Source organism: Mastacembelus armatus, chromosome 14 (assembly GCF_900324485.2).
Source record: "Mastacembelus armatus chromosome 14, fMasArm1.2, whole genome shotgun sequence".
Taxonomy (NCBI): domain Eukaryota; kingdom Metazoa; phylum Chordata; class Actinopteri; order Synbranchiformes; family Mastacembelidae; genus Mastacembelus; species Mastacembelus armatus.
In genome coordinates this window covers 7,300,527-7,319,993 of record NC_046646.1, presented here as the reverse complement: position 1 = coordinate 7,319,993, position 19,467 = coordinate 7,300,527, and the positions used below count along the sequence as shown (strand labels likewise).

At 41.5% G+C, this 19,467-nt stretch overlaps 3 protein-coding genes and 1 long non-coding RNA gene across 4 annotated transcripts; 2 read left to right on the top strand and 2 right to left on the bottom strand.

The window, feature by feature from the left end:
• Positions 1-246: 246 nt before the first annotated feature.
• Positions 247-3,013, bottom strand: c14h11orf54 (chromosome 14 C11orf54 homolog). The gene is made up of 8 exons (XM_026327494.1): positions 2,600-3,013; positions 2,403-2,501; positions 2,181-2,254; positions 1,985-2,086; positions 1,380-1,556; positions 950-1,099; positions 750-866; positions 247-634 (listed from the first exon to the last, which is right to left on the bottom strand). The coding sequence occupies exons 1-8, from the start codon at positions 2,664-2,666 to the stop codon at positions 461-463; spliced, it is 960 nt and encodes a 319-aa protein (XP_026183279.1). The 5' UTR covers positions 2,667-3,013; the 3' UTR covers positions 247-460.
• A 175-nt stretch (positions 3,014-3,188) lies between these two features.
• pho (phoenix) lies at positions 3,189-7,964 on the top strand. The gene is made up of 5 exons (XM_026329419.2): positions 3,189-3,633; positions 3,736-4,018; positions 4,114-4,241; positions 4,998-5,040; positions 5,124-7,964. Exons 1-5 carry the CDS (start codon positions 3,452-3,454, stop codon positions 7,611-7,613), a joined length of 3,126 nt encoding a protein of 1,041 aa, XP_026185204.1. The 5' UTR covers positions 3,189-3,451; the 3' UTR covers positions 7,614-7,964.
• Positions 7,965-9,457: 1,493 nt separating this feature from the next.
• Positions 9,458-17,212, top strand: aspa (aspartoacylase). The gene is made up of 6 exons (XM_026329400.2): positions 9,458-9,796; positions 11,741-11,936; positions 12,532-12,625; positions 12,784-12,891; positions 15,835-15,944; positions 16,120-17,212. The coding sequence occupies exons 1-6, from the start codon at positions 9,555-9,557 to the stop codon at positions 16,309-16,311; spliced, it is 942 nt and encodes a 313-aa protein (XP_026185185.1). The 5' UTR covers positions 9,458-9,554; the 3' UTR covers positions 16,312-17,212.
• LOC117152722 (uncharacterized) lies at positions 13,240-15,937 on the bottom strand. Its single transcript, XR_004463218.1, has 3 exons — positions 15,801-15,937; positions 13,664-13,704; positions 13,240-13,455 (listed from the first exon to the last, which is right to left on the bottom strand). It is a non-coding gene; the product is annotated as an uncharacterized LOC117152722 (long non-coding RNA).
• Positions 17,213-19,467: the final 2,255 nt, after the last annotated feature.

Sequence of the window (19,467 nt, the reverse complement as noted above, 5' to 3'; positions counted from 1 at the left end):
AATAAGTGAAACCTCCCATCTGTGTGTAGCAAGATGATATCAGGCCTTTAAAAGTCAATGCAAATAGAGAATAAACATTCCTACTGTCTGGTCCGGTCTATCTTATACATTTTTTAATCACAATAGATTTGGAAGGCACGTCTGTATTTAAAGGTTCCAATCTTACTATTTATTTAGCAGTAACCCATATTGCCAGTAAGAACTGCATCATTAAAAGAAGAAAGATGTAAAAGACCTCAGAGAAGCTTTCTTACATAAAATTCAGTGATTTTATTGATAAGACCTGTTGCTTATAAGAAATGACAGATGTGATTTAAGAGCAAATGTTAAAACGCAAATCATTTTCAGTGTAAAATTGAGGTTTTGCAGGGTGTTAAAACATGTAAATCTTCACACAAATGACTGCTTGGTAAATTTAGACGCTCTGCTGCAAACATGACCTATTGATTACTTCAGTTTTTCAGTCTCGTCCAACTCTGTGGGTCTCTTTGGGTCTGTCGATGCGGTAGACAAACTGTGCAGGCATGAAGTAGCCCAAGTACTCTACGCTGTCTGGTGTGGTGTCTATGTAGTAATGGCCGCCTTCACCGTGGTGACTGAAGCAGTGAGTGTGCTCCACACGTAGGTCCAAACCCTTAAAATACACAGCAGACAAGTAAACAGGGCCATTATAAAACAGCGTACTGCTGAAAGGTGCTGATAATGTTTCATCTATCACACTGAGATGCGACTGTGTTTGTTTTACTTACTGGATCTCTGGACACAAGCACTGACTGGCAGATTAGTGGAGCGCTGACCTCAAAATGTTTGAGCCAGTTGTTGACCTCATCGTTGGTGTTGAGGGGGCAGACTGAGAACTCTCTTGGCTATGGAAAATCCAGCACAATGAAAATAAACAAACATATGGATCCTGACAATAACACTCAGATTGTCAACATCCAACATTTACCATGATGTGGATCTTAGCTTTCCCTTTCTGGATGACGAAGGTGCCTCCCAGAGCCAGGCTTTTATCAGGGTAGTGGTCTTCAAGAGTCTTCCTCAAAGCCGTCACAAGACTGTGACCTCCTGTTCTCTTTTTGGCCCTCACCTCTATGACCTGGAGGGCCACACAGGTGAAGAGGACGTGAAAGGTCAGCTTGTGTCGTCACTGTTTATTCTTTCAGATGTTAGGAGCACACGTGATATAGGGCTCAGGTTCATGTGCAAAAACAGTCAATAACTTTCAGATAATTGTGTTTAAGTTGATATATGACAGGGAACATTCATGATTTGCCAAAAGAAAAAAAATGAGAGTATTTTATAAATATCCCTAATGTAAGCATCATTGTTTGAGGCCAAAGGCTGCAGATTTTGTTTGATCAGATAAGACCGATTACCTTCCCTGCCTTCCCTTCACAAGCATACAGATTGCCCAGCAGTCCAAAGTTGCACTCGGAGAATTTGTCACTGTATTTTTCTTGCAGACACTGGCCATCAACTGGATTGATGGAGGAGAAGTAGCTGCTGTTCACTGCAGGTCTTCCCTCCGCTTCAGTCAGAACCAGAGGCATCAACTGTGGAAGAGAATATTGATTCTGTCTACATCTGTGTCACAACAACTTTTCTCAGTCTGCAATGACAGAATGACACTTAGCTGTAGGGAAATCCACTGATTTATTATCCATCCTCAGCGGAGACGATCAATGATCAGCATCTTACCAACAGACAGGATCAGTGAAAGAGACTTTTAACAATACACCTCCAAACCACTGTACATCAGGTTACAAGCTGTGGATATGCTGAAAGCCCAATTCCACATAGTTCAGTATTCGGAGAACCCACTGGTCTACAAGAGGAATACCTTGTCTTGCACATGAGCATCTTGAAAGTCTTGCTGTGTTCTAACTGAGGAAATTGTCAAGATATAATGGTTTGATCAAAGCTTATTTGGTTGTGGTTGTATATAATGTATATGTATATCATCTATGGTAAAGTGCATAACCTCTGCATTCATTCCAATGATCCTGGAGGGAGCAGCTGCTGCACCAAGGATGAAGGCTCCTGGCAGCTCCAGCTCCTTCGAAATAGTGTTCATGTTGTATTCCTAGAAGAAGAACATAATAATCCTATATACTTCAGGTTATGTCAGGTTATCTCTGTGCAGGAGTTTCATACAATGCACTGGATGAAAAAATTACCTTGTGCTTTTGGACCAAGGGAACCAGGTATGGCACACCACCAACATCAGTGATTCGAGGATTTCCACACAAGCCTAGAGTAAGAGTGTGGAGGTGACAAAAAATGACAAGTTCAATTACACCTCAAGTCATATTGTTTCATGAACTGACCATGCATCTCCCACCCAGGTGTAGAGTGTATATAGTTATTTGCCATGTGGATTGTGCATAATGGACTCTTACCTTTGACAGGAAACTGGAATGGCTCTTTGGTGAGATCTGGGCAGTCCACAACACTCACATGAACCTCTGCGAAGTTACTTTCCAGTCCGGCTTGCAATACTGCAACCAGCAAAAACGACTCTCCTTTTATGACCACCCTATTTTATAACCATGCCTTCTTTGCCGCTTTGCCTGTATATCACAGCGGAGGCTCTTACCACCACTCAGTTCCTGTAGACCTGGGCTGTGCAGCTGAACCCTCTCAGTTTTGCTGACATCTGCCATAACTGCACTTCTGAGTGAAGAGATGAACACACTGTTACCAACGCAGGAAAAGTCGACTGGCGAAGCTGGCACAGCTGGCACAGCCCGTGTGCTTAAAGTACAAACAAAGAGTAAATAGTGACAAGATAGTTCATTCCCCAGAGGAGGTTTTCTCACCCATGCAGCTAGTTTGTAAATGCTACTAATTTAAATAACTGTATTTTGTTATTGGCTAGTATTTTAATGTCGGTCTTAAGGAAGTAAACGTATTTTAAAACTTTGAATTTTTTTTTTTGATAGATGAAATATGAAATTAATTTGTAAAACGGTGTGGGAGTGTAGAGAATTATAGCCATATTAAATTAAAAATAAAAACTCAGTCCAGACGGGTAATAGCAATCATTTTCAACAATACATCTGTTATATGAACAAACCGACTGACAGGAAATCGCTAGAGCCGAAAACGGAAGTACGAAGAGTGAAACCTATTGTTTCCATCAGAGATTGGTCAGATGACTCTTCGTCACGTTGATGACGTTTAAACACTTCCTGGTTGGCTCGAAACCACATGTCCTCGCTTTATATATGTTGATTTTGGCACCACTAGTAAGATGTTTAGCAGTAGCTATGATGTTTAGCCAATATAATGATTATGGATCGACACCGGACCTTTAATCAAACAGAATCAACACTTCTCCACCATCCATTTGTCTCAGTCACACAGAGGATTCAGTGTTACACTGTTTCTGTTTGTTGACAAATACGGTCTCAGCTAACGCGACTTCAGTGGTTTGCTAAGCTGCACGATGACAGGAATGCATAACAACTCTCTAAACTGGGCTGCTGCCATAGAAGAGGTCGCCTCAGCAGAGTCGTGCCACTTCGTCCTGGAAACATCCCCTCCAGACTATGTGTCGAAGATATCGCGGTATCTGGGGTCACCTGTGGGACAGAGTGGGCAGGGTAATGACGCTGCTGGAGCAGAAAGGTAAGTGTGTTTCTTACATGTGACTGTGATGATTTAACAGCAGCAAAGGAGATGCTCCTGAACATGCCCCAGTTTGCCTTTCTAACTTCCTAATCTGTGCAGTGATTCAGGAGACAGCCTGTTCATCACTCAGAAGCCAGTACCCAAGCCTGTGAGATCAGGAAAACGGCAGCGCTACAGTGTGAGGTCAAGCTCAATATCTCCCAGACTTGTGGAAGAAAGTGAAGATGACCTGTCATCGTCTTCTTCCCCCGATGAATCCAGCACTGACAAAAAGAGGAGAAGAAAGAAGTTCAGACTACCAAAGTACAGCTTCCCTTTCCTCCCAGAGAGGAAGTGGAAGCTCAGTAGCACTCTATCTGTCCAGCAGAACATAAAGCTTCATGTAAGAACAAGCAAACCTTCAATACACTTTTTTTTTTTTTTTGCTGGCTGCTTGTAAATGTAATTTAGTGCTGTAGTCTTTTGTTCTTCGTACAGAATTCTGTGATGGGAGGCTTCTTTAAATGTGTCCAAGAGCAGCAGCTGGACCATCAAAGAGGACATGATCTGCAGCCTTCTCTACCAACACTGGACCAGGAAGGAGAGTGCTTATCTCCTTTGTCAGAGTAGGTTTATTTCAAGAGATAATTATTTGAAATCAAACGTTCAGTATAATTTTTTTTAATTCATTACCAATACACAACCACAAACTAGTTTTTTGAAATAGACTGATCACATTAGACTGACTGGGAATAGTTTTCTGCTGGTTATCTTTGTCAGAGCAAATGATAATGTTTCTAAACGCTCAGTGGGGCTCCCCAAGGATCACTTTATGGGCCTCTACGTTTTAATCTGTTCATCAGCCTTGTGTTCCCATAGATATGCTGATGGCAGCTTTTTTGTGACCCTGTCTCCTCATGACACAGGACTAGTTGAAGCTTTTTTTAAAAATGTATTTTAGATACGTGTGCCTAAATGTCACATAACGTTTTACTGCTCAAGCTGCATAAAACTGAATTTCAAGGTTATGGCTCAGGTAAAGAAACTGATGGCAGCATTGAAATTTCTAGGACTTTCCCTGAACTAGTCAGTAAAAAATAGCTCAAAACTCTACTGCTGTTGTGCCGACTATAGGACCAGAAGGAGAGCACACATTACGCATATTTTAAAGCTCTGTTCATTGGTTGATTTTGCACCAGCTCACCAAAGTGTGGGACAAAAACATTTGGTGAGGCATCCATAATATATTTATTTTATTGGTATCATTGCTCATGTGCATGTGTTTTATTGTACTGTCATTATATGTTTGAATTGCATTAGTATGTTTGAAATGAATGTATGGTTGATCGATTGGTGGTAAAAACACATGTATTCTATAATAGGGAAGAAGAAGAAAGATCAGAAGATGAGGACATCAAAGTGGTGGTAAGCATTCTGTCCAAACATGAAATAATGAATATCAATATCTCAGCTATAATTGCGAGCTTGACTGGTCTGTGTGTGTACAGGAAAGGAGAAGTTTTTTGGCACGATTGAAGGCAAAGTGCTCGAAACCTTGGTACACTCCAGAGGAGACAGACACGCGGGTGAAACAGCAGAGGAGGATGAGAGTTAGTAATGCCAGCCAAGAAATGTCACAGGGAAAACAAAACAAGGTGCTGCAGGAAACATCAACTAGGGCACCTATATCGAAGGTTACACTGTCTTCAGATACAGGGAGCTCCAATGATGTAGATCCTGTGTGCAGGGTTCCACCTAAGAGGGGAACCAGAGATAAATGCCTGACAAGTGACAGGAGCATCCCTGCCCACACTGAAACAGAGAAGATAAAGCCACATCTTACCAGAGGAAGCCAAAAGGGTCTTTTTCAGGAAGAAAAGTTGTGCAGTGACAGTGACAGCGATGCTACCGTGTGTGCGCCACTGCAAGGAAGTCCAATGGAAGACACACAGAATGGCAGCCGGGCTGTAACAGAGGCTCCAGCTGACGATCTAACACAGACAGGGGTACAGGATGAACCTGAAAGCCAGAATCTCACCCAAAGTTTCCCAGACGTTGCTAGTGATAATAACAGTGACAGTGTATTTAATAAAAAAAGGGTGAAGAAAAAGAACAAAGAAAAAAGACATTGTGAGTACGCAGAAGAAGAAAAGGGTCGGAGTTATGATGAGCCAGAGGGACTTCATGCTGCAGCATCTGTGCATGCTGAGGCAGAAGTGACCCCCAGCCCATGTGGGGATGATAAAGCAGACCCTCCGGCATCACAGGCCAGTGATGAGCCAGAGCTTAAAGACGGAAACTGGTCAGAGAACAGGTCACATGATGATAACATCCTGAGACAGGAGGAGAGAGTCATTTCTGATGCAAAACATATGAAAAAGAAGAGAAAACAAAAGTCTGCTGCAGAAAATGTTAGTTCAGGGATGGATGGAAACTCAGAGTCTGATGTGAGATTGGAGGATTTAAGCGTGAAAAAGAAGAAGAAGAAGAAAAGAAGTGCTGAGGAGGAAGATGGTGTTGAGCAGCTACAGTCTACCGAAGCTGCCGAACTTCTAAACCATGATGCTGAAACACAGAGGAAAAAGAAGAAAAGGAAAAAAGAGAAGAGGATAGACGTTACAGAGGCACATGAAGAAGAGGAAGCACCAGAACAGTCTGAAGGAGCTGGAAATATTTTAGAAAACACTGGAGCTTGTCATGAAACATCCAGATATGAAAAGAAAAGAAAAAAGCACAAAAAGAAGAAACACTCAGCTTCTAATGATGCCGCTCAAGTTGGAGAGGAAGACAGTCAAGACGTGAGCTTGTCTAATGACTTTGGAACCTTGGAAGAAAATACAGATTTTTCAGTAAAAAAGCAGAAGAAGAAGAAAAAACATATAGATATCTCTTACACTCCTGACAAAAACGTAGACAATGCAGAAAATTCCCAGGAAACAATGGAGGACCTTAAACAAGACACTGAACTGGTGCCTAAGAAAAAGAAGGAGAGAGGGAAAATGAGTGAAATGTACAGCAGAAATGTCTCAGAGGACGCCGCGGCACAAAGCGACCATTCAGTGTCTGTATGGAAAAAGGAAAAGAAGAGCACCTCCTCCTTCCTTGTCACTGATTCAGAAGAAGGAGCTCAGTCACACCATGATCAACGCTATCCTGCTGGATCTGACAGTGCGGAAAAACCTGATGCCAGCGCTGGTGAATTTGACACTGGATCAGCAGAAACCGCTGGAAGGTCTTGTGATGGGGGCAGGAAAAAGAAAAAGAAAAGGAGGAAGATGGAAAGTGTGGAAAAAGGCCTGAAGCCAGATTTTGAGGAACCAAGCAAAACCTGTGAGATTGCTTTGCCTGATGGAGCTGACACAGAGGTAAAGAAAAAAAAGAAACATAGGGGAACTGAAAGTGAGTCTGTGACCCCCATGGAAGGACTGGACAACACAGCTGACGCAGGATGTTTTCAAACTGATGAAGCTGTGATGGTAAAAAAGAAGAAGAAGAAGAAGAAAAAGTGTGAGGATGAGCCCTGCCCTGAGATACAGGAGAGTCCATCAACCGCCACTGAAGGTGCTGAATCAAAAAGAGCTACACTAAATGCAAATAGCTCAGTATCTGCAAAGAAAAAAGGTAAACTGCTAACCTCTCCTTTGGCTGCAAATGGAAAACATGATCACAGAACTACAGCGTCCCATGAGAGCAGCCAGGAGCCACTGAGCATCGCTGAGCATCCTTTGCCAACTTCAGAAACACCTGGAAATCAGGAGTTAACTGATGTGAAAGACAAGAAAAAGAAGAAAAAAGCTAAATCTATTGATGATGTTTTGTTGTCAGAATCTGCTGGACGTGAGGTCCAAAGTACCAAAAAGAACAAAAAGAAAGAGCGAAATAATCCAACAACTGTTCCTGAAATGTTTCAAACGTCCTCTTCAGACAGCGTCCTGAAAAAGAAGCCGCACAAGGCCAAGCGGAGGCTTCTCAATCCAAGTGAGGATTTCCTCACATAATGTTAATATGAACTCACTGTTGGGAGTTTGAGATATTTTCAACAGAGACGTAAATACACAAAGTAACTTACAGCTGCAGCTACAGCTATGGCATGAAGCCATCAATGTTTTTAAACTGAGTGCTAATGTCACAAGCAAAAATGTGACTGTGAGGCTTTCACAATTATTTATACATCTTGTTTTGTATCAAAGCATTTTTACATTTTTACTTATATGGTTCTCAGAGCCTCGTTGGACTTGAGAAAGATTGTGTGAATGTACAAATATATAGTTTTTTAGTAATTCCCAATTTGGGAACATTATATGAGTTACAGCTGTATTAAATAATTATAATAAATCTGTTAGTGAACACACTTTAGAGAGATGTATTTATTTGTAATTTGAATTTACACACATAGGAAACTACAAATTTGACTGGTGACCCTGCCTTTCACCCAAAGAGAGCTGGGATAGGCTCCAGCAGATCCCTGTGACCCTAAAGAGGAAGAAGCAGGTACAGATAATGGATGGATGGTCATGGATGGAAACTATAAATGTTTTTTCTCACCATCAGTAAGAGAAGACACGTTTACCCTTATCTGTTTGTTGCTTTTTGTGAAAAGTGAAGTGAAAGTGACTACTATTGTCAAGTATGGTGACCCATACTCAAAATTCCCCTCCGCATTTAACCCACCCAAAGTGCGCACACACACACACCCGGAGCAGTGGGCAGCCATTGCTGTGGTGCCTGGGGAGCAGTTGGGGGTTCGGTGCCTTGCTCAAGGGTCTCACGTCAGTCGCGGTACTGAAAGTGGAGAGAGAGCGCTGGCTGTTCACTCCCCCCCACCGACATTTCCTTCCGGTCCTGAGACTCGAACCCGCAACTTTGGGGTTACAAGTCCGACTCTCTATCCTTTAGATACTGCATTCAGCTGTTCCATTCATCTAAACGGCACACTCAGATTCAAAGTGAAAGTCCAGTTGCCATGACTTGACCTTTACATAACTTCACCTGGACGACGGAGAATCTTCACAGACATTCAAAGTTGTGTATAAAAGTTTCAATATTGCATCAGTAAAAAATGCTTTAGGGTTTTACATCATATTTACCCTGCAAAGGAAGTGCTGGTAGGATTCAGTCTGAACATTGATATAACTTCTGTAAATTACACAAAGAGCCAATGTTTCATTTTGTTTTCACTGTTTTTTTTTTTGTTTTGAATACAATTAGCCACATAGAGACAAACAACCACACACACACTCCTATGGGCAATTTAGAGTCACCAATCAACCTGACATACATGTTTTTGGACTGTGGGAGGAAACCAGAGTACCTGGAGAAAACCCACACAAGCACAGGGAGAACATGCAAACTCCACACAGAAAGGTCTCTGTCTGGTTGTGAACCCAGTCCCTTTTGTTATGAGGTAACAGTGCTAACCACTCAGCCACTGTGCTACATACATCAATCACTCATAATTTTAGATAATTTTCACGTCTGCAAATCAGATGCACTGGTTTCACTATATGGCCCTTCATTAAAAATTACCAAGCAAAACTATATTTTGACTGAATGTAACTTAATCTAAAACAGACATTGATGTTTAATGCGTTGTTGTCATGGTAATGGCTGTAGCTCTTTACTGTTGTAGGTAAAGGAGTTTTGGGTTGGGGGTATGTGGCAACGTTTTGTTTATTTATTTATGTTGTTTATTTTGAAAACAAGAGTTAATACGATGTTAAATCACAGCGGTGGTTAAAGTGTTGACGGAAGCTCGTTAACGTAGAGGTCAAGATGACATGCGCATCGCGCTTTACGCACGGTGTCAGCCTACGGGGGGGCGCGTTACGTAAGCGCGCAGCTACTACAACAGGCATTTAAACACAGTGAAGGCTGCGAAGCTCCTGTGCAAACTTTGTCTGTGCTGCTCTGGAACACCTGAGGCCCGCGGGACTCCAGACATGTCTTCCCACAGCAGCACTGCGCGCTTTGCCGAGGCCCGGAGAGTCGCTATATTCGGAGGGACGCACGGAAACGAGATGTCAGGCGTGACGCTTGTCAACCTGTGGATGAAGAACAGCACCGAGATTCGGAGGAAAGGGGTCGAGGTCAAACCCTTCATTACCAACCCGAAGGCTGTGGAGAAGTGCACCAGATATGTAGACACGGACCTGAACCGAGCCTTCACCCCTGAAAACCTCAGGTAAATACATTAGGTGTCACACAGGTCGAGGGGATGTTTTTACCTTGAATGGATCGACATTTAGCAAAACACTGATGACATTCTACAGGTTTGGGTTCAAGGCATGACCCATGTTCGCATTTGTACCTAAAGCTGTGACCTTTGTTGTTGTGGCTGATGTTTTGAGATCGAAGTGACAAAAAAATCGAACGATTAGACTCGAGGAGCGATTGTGATCCAGTGTTTGATCCTTGAAGATCAGGGTTACAGTGAGTGGAGATGTGTGTGTAATGTCGTGACATTACGTAAGAGAGAGAGAGAAATTAGGGAGATGTCAAAGGATCCCTTGCTTGGAGGACACATGACTGGAACCAACGCGGTCTGAACAGATGCCTGAGGGTCATACAGGATCAGCACTGATCGCCTCTGGATTCCCGCAGGAAGACGGTCACGTTGACATTTCCATCGGTCTGTTGTGACCACAGGTAGTATGTGTGTGTGTGTGTGAGAGTGTTTGTGAGTATGTGTGTGTTTACCGTCAGCGTCAGCCGTGTCTTCCCCCCAGCCCCTGTGCCAATAACAGCGGAGCAGCGCGGCCCCAGCTGTCAGCTACAGCCTGTAGGGGAAAACGTGAGCGAAACGTGACCGAGCAGGTTTTTTTTTTTTTTCCCCAGTATTTCTCTTTCGTGTGCAGTGTAGTGGAAGATAAAGTCTTACGCAAACGCTGGCTCATATACTTACTGAGCGTGCATGAAAGACACACAACAACCCACTAATGTGGTTAGATAACACCATTGTCTCCCAGCGCTCCTAAATCATTCCAGGGGTCCCCGGACATTCCCAGGGTTCCTGCAGGGTGTGTGGTGTGTACTCAGGTTACTGTACCTGTGAGGTTCTTTTCTCCATTGTTCCTACATGTTATACTTCTGCTAGTTACATAACAGGGGCTGGGTTACAGTCCACTGTGTTTATCTGACAGATATGCTTACTTTAAACCAACAGCACTGATAGTCACCATTTTCTACTGTTTATATATTAATATGTAAATCGTAAAGCTCAGATTGTACTGTGTTTCAGCATGCAGGTTTTTAAATAATATTTAAATATATAAATTCTCTTCAGCTTACAAACTGTGGTTTCTCTAAGGGCAGCATATAAGAAGATTAAGCACTTTCTAAAAATAGCTAATGGTGTCCTTTTCTTTAACCTAAATAGACTGACAGCTCTGGATTTCACCATATTTAGTGTTTGTAATGAATTTAGTATGTTGACTCTGCTTTGTCAGCTGCAGTTCACACTATATTGATGAAAATGGGATGTAAAAGCAAACATGAGAGAGGTGAGACAAAAATGCACAGCAGAGGCACTATTTAGTTTGCAGCAGCTTGGAGAACAGCCTACACTAATGGTTGTTTTGAAATGTCTTAATAGAGCTAAGAGAAAAAGGGGGGCAGCTCTCATTCTCTGCACAGAGCGTCTAGAACATCTGTCTGGGGGGTGAATAAAGCAAGTCTAGCCTGGGGACAAAACAAAGCTCACAGTGCAGACGTGTAAGGAACATGAATTCAGTTTCTTCTCAGTGCTCACAAAAGGAAGCCACTGTTCGGCTGAATCCAGCTTTTGTACTCCTGAAACAACTTAATAGCCACAATGACTGTTCACATCAGTAAAATAGGTTGTATCATGATAATCATTTGCAGGTACTAATATATTTCCATTATCCACATGTGGAGAACTGTAGTAAAGATGAACCACATGTTTACCACAGAAACAGAAAATATTGTTTTCCAGCTTTTGATACAAGGTGCACATAGTCTTCCACTACCGCCCACACTTAGGGCATGTAGAACACATTTGTATAAATCATTAACATGTTTCATAACCAATTATTCCTTTTGCTGAATTTGATCAACTTTGAATGTGCTGTTATCTGACTTGCTTTCTAATGCTGTGTGTGCCCCGCAGCACCATGGGAGAACATGACCTGCCCTACGAGGTGCACAGAGCCCAGGAGATCAACAAGATATTTGGCCCTAAAGGAAGCCCAGAGGCCTACGACGTGATCTTTGACCTCCACAATACGACGTCCAACATGGGCTGCACTCTGATTCTGGAAAGCTCCAAAGACCATTTCAACCTGCAGATGATGAACCACATCCAGGTGACACTGGATTTTACTGTGTTCCATGTGTTACACATATTACACACACAGCACTGTATGTGCACATTATATCAAGAAGGAGTTTGAGGCTGAATTGTAAAAATAAAAGAAAATAAATGATGGTGAACAGGTGTTAGGTTTCTTTAAAGGTTCAGTTCACCTGTGTCAATAACACAATGATCTGTTTATGTTGAATAACTGTCCAAAAACAGCAGAGGGGCAGCTGTTTAGTTTAGTTATCTGCTTTCAGCCTCAAATTCCTGCTCAACTTGAGACAAAACCTTCTTTGGCCGTTTTAATTAAGAGATGTGTTTCTAACTTTTAGATTAAAAATGTTGTGCAACATTACATGGATAAATGACTGATTTTAGGAATGACCCACTAACCAGCACAGTGTACTATCAGCAAAGACCTGTGCTGCAAATCAAACTGAACTTTGAGTTGTGTGACTGACTTTCTACTGTCAGCAGTAGTTCTTCAGTTCAGAAACTCACCCATGCTGAACCATCAGTAATGATTGAACAGCTTTTTGCAGAGCAGAACCTTAAAGCAGGCCCTCACAGTTTGGTCTGTGTTCGTTGGTTTTGTGTTACAGAAAGCCATCGCTCCAGCCAGTTGTCTTGTTCTGCTGAATGAACATCCTCTTCTCAAATATTCCACTTCACGCTCTGTAGCCAAACACCCTGTGGGTGAGTGCAGCCAAATTTCTGTGGAGCTTTTATGCTCAGTAATTCTCCCATGATAATAACATCTACCTATCTTTCCTGACTCTGGTGGGCTGCGGGGGCACCAAAACAGATTCAGTCAGGTGGCAGAACATACGTGTCTTCTGATTGTTTAATTGCAGGTCTTGAAGTGGGTCCACAGCCTCAAGGTGTATTAAGGAGTAACATCTTTGAAGCTATGAGGGTAATACTCAAACATGCTCTGGACTTCATCGAACTGTTCAATGAAGGTAAGTGCAGCTGAATGTGAAACATACATAACCACTGAATTAGTCCAAGGAGCTCAAAGATTGCAGGAAAGTATCTGTAGAATTTTGATTAGGGAATATTGTTATTATGACTTCTAACATGTTATGTAATGTTGTAATGTTTACAGACAGTCTGCCTGCTTGTTAACATCCGAATGTCAAGTAATGAATTGTGACAACATGCCCATGGGTGCTTCATCCAAAAGTACCCACATCTAAGTCTCTGAATGTATCTGGGTCACGCTCATCACGCCACCGCTCTGCCCCTTGTCTTCCCTGAGGCGTGCAACCGTGTGTGCGATGTTTGTGAAAGGCAGCTTTTCCTTCCTCTTTTACGTAAACAAGCAGCCTGTGCCAAGTGTGAGTTGCAGTCTGTTAGTTTCCCCTGGCTGGCCTGCGGTTGAATGGCCTGCTTGTTGGGTGTTGGTCGGGTTCCATGTCATTAGAGTCTGGCTGCCAATGCTGTGGTAATCTTCTGCCGTGGGGTCACACTGCTGCTCATGAAAGTTTGGGCCCAGTGATGAGCTGTGTTCCTGCATGTCGAAGCTGAGCAGCGTGAAGAAAGAACTGGTTTTAGCAGTGATCGTTATTACTGTTAAATATGACTTTCTCTGAAGAATAATCATCATAGGGATTCAGTGGGAAAACTACGGTGACCACTGGAAGACTCTTCCTTTTTGCCTTGTTATGCAACTTGTATATCAATCCATCTTAGTGGTCTGAGACTCACAGGCTAATTTGAGCATCTACTCACCTCATGTCCAAGCTCTGCCAAGAACCACTTCCTCTCTTGTTCTGAATAAGCTGAATAAGCAGAATAAGACCACTTTGGCAGTTTGTAGCATCTTCTAGTTTCTTATTCTACAGACTTACTGTAATGTAGGTATACAGTGGGTACGGAAAGTATTCAGACCCCTTTAAATTTTTCACTCTTTGTGTCATTGCAGCCATTTGCCAAAATCAAAAAAGTTCATTTTATTTCTCATTAATGTACACTCAGCACCCCATCTTGACAGAAAAAAACAGAAATGTAGAAATTTTTGCAAATTTATTAAAAAAGAAAAACTGAAATATCACATGGTCATAAGTATTCAGACCCTTTGCAGTGACACTCATATTTAACTCACATGCTGTCCATTTCTTCTGATCCTCCTTGAGATGGTTCTGCTCCTTCATTGGAGTCCAGCTGTGTTTAATTAAACTGATTGGACTTGATTAGGAAAGGCACACACCTGTCTATATAAGACCTTACAGCTCACAGTGCATGTCAGAGCAAATGAGAATCATGAGGTCGAAGGAACTGCCCAAGGAGCTCAGAGACAGAATTGTGGCAAGGCACAGATCTGGCCAAGGTTACAAAAGAATTTCTGCAGCACTCAAGGTTCCTAAGAGCACAGTGGCCTCCATAATCCTCAAATGGAAAAAGTTTGGGACGACCAGAACTCTTCCTAGACCTGGCCGTCCAGCCAAACTGAGCAATCGTGGGAGAAGAGCCTTGGTGAGAGAGGTAAAGAAGAACCCAAAGATCACTGTGGCTGAGCTCCAGAGATGCAGTAGGGAGATGGGAGAAAGTTCCACAGAGTCAACTATCACTGCAGCCCTCCACCAGTCGGGGCTTTATGGCAGAGTGGCCCGACGGATGCCTCTTCTCAGTGCAAGACACATGAAAACTCGCACAGAGTTTGCCAAAAACCACATGAAGGACTCCCAGACTATGAGAAATAAGATTCTCGGGTCTGATGAGACCAAGATTGAACTTTTTGGCGTTAATTCTAAGCGGTATGTGTGGAGAAAACCAGGCACTGCTCATCCCCTGTCCAATACAATCCCTACAGTGAAACATGGTGGTGGGAGCATCATGTTGTGGGGGTGTTTTTCAGCTGCAGGGACAGGACGACTGGTTGCAATTGAAGGAAAGATGAATGCGGCCAAGTACAGAGATATCCTGGAAGAAAACCTCTTCCAGAGTGCTCAGGACCTCAGACTGGGCCGAAGGTTCACCTTTCAACAGGACAATGACCCTAAGCACACAGCTAAAATAACAAAGGAGCGGCTTCGGAATAACTCTGTGACCGTTCTTGACTGGCCTAGCCAGAGCCCTGACCTAAAGCCAATTGAGCATCTCTGGAGAGACCTGAAAATGGCTGTCCACCAACGTTCACCATCCAACCTGACAGAACTGGAGAGGATCTGCAAGGAAGAATGGCAGAGGATCCCCAAATCCAGGTGTGAAAAACTTGTTGCATCATTCCCAAGAAGACTCATGGCTGTACTAGCTCAAAAGGGTGCTTCTACTCAATACTGAGCACAGGGTCTGAATACTTATGACCATGTGATATTTCAGTTTTTCTTTTTTAATAAATTTGCAAAAATTTCTACATTTCTGTTTTTTTCTGTCAAGATGGGGTGCTGAGTGTACATTAATGAGAAATAAAATGAACTTTTTTGATTTTGGCAAATGGCTGCAAAGACACAAAGAGTGAAAAATTTAAAGGGGTCTGAATACTTTCCGTACCCACTGTATGTAGCTATAAGATTAACTGTACTATATTAGAGACAGTCAGTCCCAAGAGCTTAACACGTACACATAGAAATAGGAGGTAAGAGAGAGAGATGCGTTCTTCACACAACAGAAACTTCATAAATAATTCAAATATGTTGATTTGAGTGCCTGATGTTATGTGCGTATAAAAATTGTACTCAGAGGTATTATAGCTACTTTAGCGTTAGGGCCGAGATTGCTTAAATCTTTTTTTTTTTTTTCCTAATTTCTTTTATTTTTCTTGATATTGGAAAACAATCATGCATCTTTGAACATTATTATTATAAGTCACATTTTTAATCAGTGGCCTCAACAGTTTATGCTATACAGGATTTTTCTTGATACTCACACTAATGGGGATGTTGTTGTCTGTGCATTTCTAGGCATGGAATTCCCTCCATGTACAGTGGAGGTCTTTCGGGTGTCAGAGAGGGTCGACTACCCCAGAGATGCCAATGGAAACATCATTGCAATGGTGCACCCAAATCTTCAGGTAAAAAAAAACAAACAAAAACAGTCTGAATTATCCTTGACTTCACTCTCTTTCTGATGTGTTGACCTGTAAATATGAGGTATGATGAAAGTGAAACCAAGATATATTTAAGTTTGAGCCACATACTGAAATTACAACACCCCCACCAAGTGTTTACTGCTTGTTGTTGTTTCAGGACTGTGACTGGGAGCCACTGAACCCCGGTGACCCTATGTTCCAAACATTTGACGGAAAGACCATCCACTACCAAGGCTCAGGCACCGTCTATCCCACTTTTATTAATGAGGCAGCCTATTATGAGAAACAACAGGCGTTCGTAACTACCAGGCGAGAAACCTTGGTAGCAAGTGCCCTCAGAAAAGCATGAGAACTGCTTCGTAAGGCTAGTGTATGTTAGCCCCAGGAACAATCTGTGTATAAGTTTTGCACTTTGTTCTGTTAGCAGATGACCGGTTTTATCCACACAATGACTAAATACAGTCTTTCACACAGTGATTTAGTTTTTTATGTATTTACTATCAGAAAATAATTTAACTATGCAAAGAAAAGTCATGTTAACAAAGAGTCACTGTGAAAGTCTTCGATCTGAAGATCGGTATACTGTTGTGGTACTGTAGGTATTTATGATACAGTTCTTCTTTTAAAATCTATTTACATTAAATCACCTTTGTTTTTATAATATGAAAGACCAGGCCTAATCATTGATGGCTTATGAATCACTATCTTTAAGTTTCTTACTACTCCTCAGGAAGGTGAAAATTTTGACCCAAAACTGTAGTTTGTCGTCTTTTCAAAATATATTTTTAACATCTTTTGAAAGGTGTTTGTGGCCTTTGATACTACCTACCTGTAACTTCACTGGTTGCATCGGTGGTGCTGTCCTATCTTTGCCTTAATAGAGATATCAGAGGAAATTGCACATGGACTTGTGAGTGGAATTTATAGATTATATATGTTGAATAAGAGGATATTTTGATAAGAAATTGTATATGTTTTGTTCCTCTGCACAATTAATACACTTTGAAACATGTTTTATAATGATATATTTGTGTCTATTTTGACATACTTGTGCCCGTGTTTGGATTTAAGTGATGTAGGACATGTCAAATTGTGGAAAGCATATGTACTTTCTAATGTTTTTACTTTATCTTTGTCGTCTCAGTGTATGGCATACTCTTTTGGTAGCACCATTTACACATTTAATAAAGGTCACAGTCCTTGACACCCTGTGGAAATGATCCAGTTAATAATAAAGTACTATGCTGTACTTGGCTATTTTACTGTTTTCTGATGCACTGTACTAGTCCTCATGCTTGTTCTGTCTGCAGCCACAAGAGGGCATCGAACAACCACTGATAGAAGCCTCACCCTGCTGCAGCATAGCACAGTATATGAATACTAGAATAGCCATGTGCAGATTCAGACTGCCGTGTAAAGTGTGCTATTGTACTGTAACAATGAATGAAAACATTTTGGGAATAAGCTCTAATTACCTTTTAATTATTGAACATCTACCAAAATGCTGTTTGTGCATAAAGACCCATGTACTGTTTCCCCAGTCAGCCCCCATTATGTTTGCACTAAAAACTTCCCTAACTAAACCTAGATGCTACATTACTGTTTTGCTCAAACAATCATAAGGGTAAAGAATGAGAAGCATGACTTAGTCACGCTCAGACTTCTCCATTTCGCAGGCAGACTGTAGCCTGTTGACCACTTGTAGACTAACCACAGATGTCCTTGCATCAGTTTCATGACTACAGGCTGGTCATAGCCTTTGTCTATTTATTAAAGTAACCCAATCAGAACTCACAGGCTAGCAAGGGAATCAATGACTCCTCCTGGCTACTGAAAGCTTTTAGGCAGACAGTGTTTTTGTTCTGGGCAGGAATCCAAATGAACACTCAAAAATACCAAGCGCCCATCTGCACCTCCACCCTCCCCAGTCATTGTCTGCCTGTAGTGATAGCTTTCTGCTCTGCTGTATAGCATTACAGCTCTGTTTTACTGGAAGGCTACTGCTTGGCTGCTTACCAAGTTTTATCTGGGCGCAGCTTGTATCCTGCTGAGATTAAGGTGATTGGGTTTTAGGTTTCTGTATTCATCAGTCGTGAATATCACCATGTAACTACTTTTCCCACTGCAAAATTTAAAAATGTTGGGACTACTGAATGTGAAGTGCCTGTCTGGTGTGCTATAAATCAAGTGGCTAAAAAAAGTTGAGCAAGAGTGACAGCAAATATCAGCAAATATTATTTTGCAATGATAAAATATTGTGCATCTAAACATGCAAGAGAATGGAGATGAAGATGTGTTTATCCTCTGTGAGTTATGACATATGCGTGTGCCCAATATGTACACACAAATGCATGTCCAAAGCACTAATGTGACAAAGGTGTTTCTAGGGCCAGCTAAGTGCTCTCTCAGTCCTGACAGCTGGTAGCCTGATAAATTAAAGCACAATCAAAACTAGTCTGTTCCTTAATGTCAAACCACTAAAACCACCAGCTGGAGGAAAGGAGAATGGTGTCAGACTCCTGTTTTGCAATAATGCAAGTTGGCAAATCACTACTCTGGGAAATGTTTGTCCTTATTGTGAAGAGACGTCTCTTAAAGTCACTGTCATAGTTTTCATTCTTCACTGAATATCATAATATGGGTATCCAAAAAGCCCTGACAAAAATCATCTGTGTCACTGTGTCAATAGGTAATGTACTACAAATATTAACCTGACTGTTGTAATGGATAAGTTCACTTCTTCTGTGCCTTCTGTGTTACTTCAAATTCTGGCTTTTCCCTAATGATGCAAAATCATTGGACACACACACACACACACACACACACACACGCACCATAAAATAGTGCATGCTTCAGGGCAATACAAAATTACAAAAGCAAACACGGAATTTGCTGATGGCAGTTAAATTAACAGTGATCATAAGACTAATGTTTGGCGTTTGGCTTTTAAAACGCTCTGTACATCCAAACAAAGAAGTAGACCTTGCAGCCTAATATTCAATATTATCTTTGAACAAATATTTATATATTAATATATACATTTATATTTATATATTAATATATTAATTAATTAATATTTCTATACTTCCCAGTGAAAAGACTAATTCAGCAGTCTACAGTTGAATCTGTCATTTACATGTGTACTATATTCTTTTCCAAAAATGTGAATAAAAGTGACTTGAAACAAACCAGGTGTGATCATTTAAGCACAAAGCCTGTTTGATTATTGACAGCGGAGGACGGCTGCAACTCCGCTAGGTGTAGTTGCATTCACTCACTGTCCGAGTTTTTATATTTAGCATGACGAGTAATTTTTTGTGGTAAAGTCATATTAAATAGTTCATCTAGGCGTACTGTAGAAATCAGAGTTTACACTAAATTATTATTGTATTTTAAGTTTCTATTTTGTGGACGATTGAATTTGTTTTCTCTTATGTATTTTAATTTAATTTGCAATTTGACCACGAACAGATCAGGCTACCATGCTAATCTAGGTAGGCACAAA

Excerpts from the sequence above, each read along its gene's own strand:
- c14h11orf54 (XM_026327494.1), bottom strand. The coding sequence starts at position 2,666 with ATGGCAGATGTCAGCAAAACTGAGAGGGTTCAGCTGCACAGCCCAGGT. Across the intron at positions 1,100-1,379 it reads GTGAAGGGAAGGCAGGGAAG|GTCATAGAGGTGAGGGCCAA; the intron begins GTAATCGGTCTT and ends GTGGCCCTCCAG. Across the intron at positions 867-949 it reads AAGCTAAGATCCACATCATG|CCAAGAGAGTTCTCAGTCTG; the intron begins GTAAATGTTGGA and ends GATTTTCCATAG.
- pho (XM_026329419.2), top strand. The coding sequence starts at position 3,452 with ATGACAGGAATGCATAACAACTCTCTAAACTGGGCTGCTGCCATAGAA. Across the intron at positions 4,242-4,997 it reads TGCTTATCTCCTTTGTCAGA|GGAAGAAGAAGAAAGATCAG; the intron begins GTAGGTTTATTT and ends ATTCTATAATAG. Across the intron at positions 5,041-5,123 it reads ATGAGGACATCAAAGTGGTG|GAAAGGAGAAGTTTTTTGGC; the intron begins GTAAGCATTCTG and ends GTGTGTGTACAG.
- aspa (XM_026329400.2), top strand. The coding sequence starts at position 9,555 with ATGTCTTCCCACAGCAGCACTGCGCGCTTTGCCGAGGCCCGGAGAGTC. Across the intron at positions 9,797-11,740 it reads TTCACCCCTGAAAACCTCAG|CACCATGGGAGAACATGACC; the intron begins GTAAATACATTA and ends TGTGCCCCGCAG. Across the intron at positions 11,937-12,531 it reads AGATGATGAACCACATCCAG|AAAGCCATCGCTCCAGCCAG; the intron begins GTGACACTGGAT and ends TTTGTGTTACAG.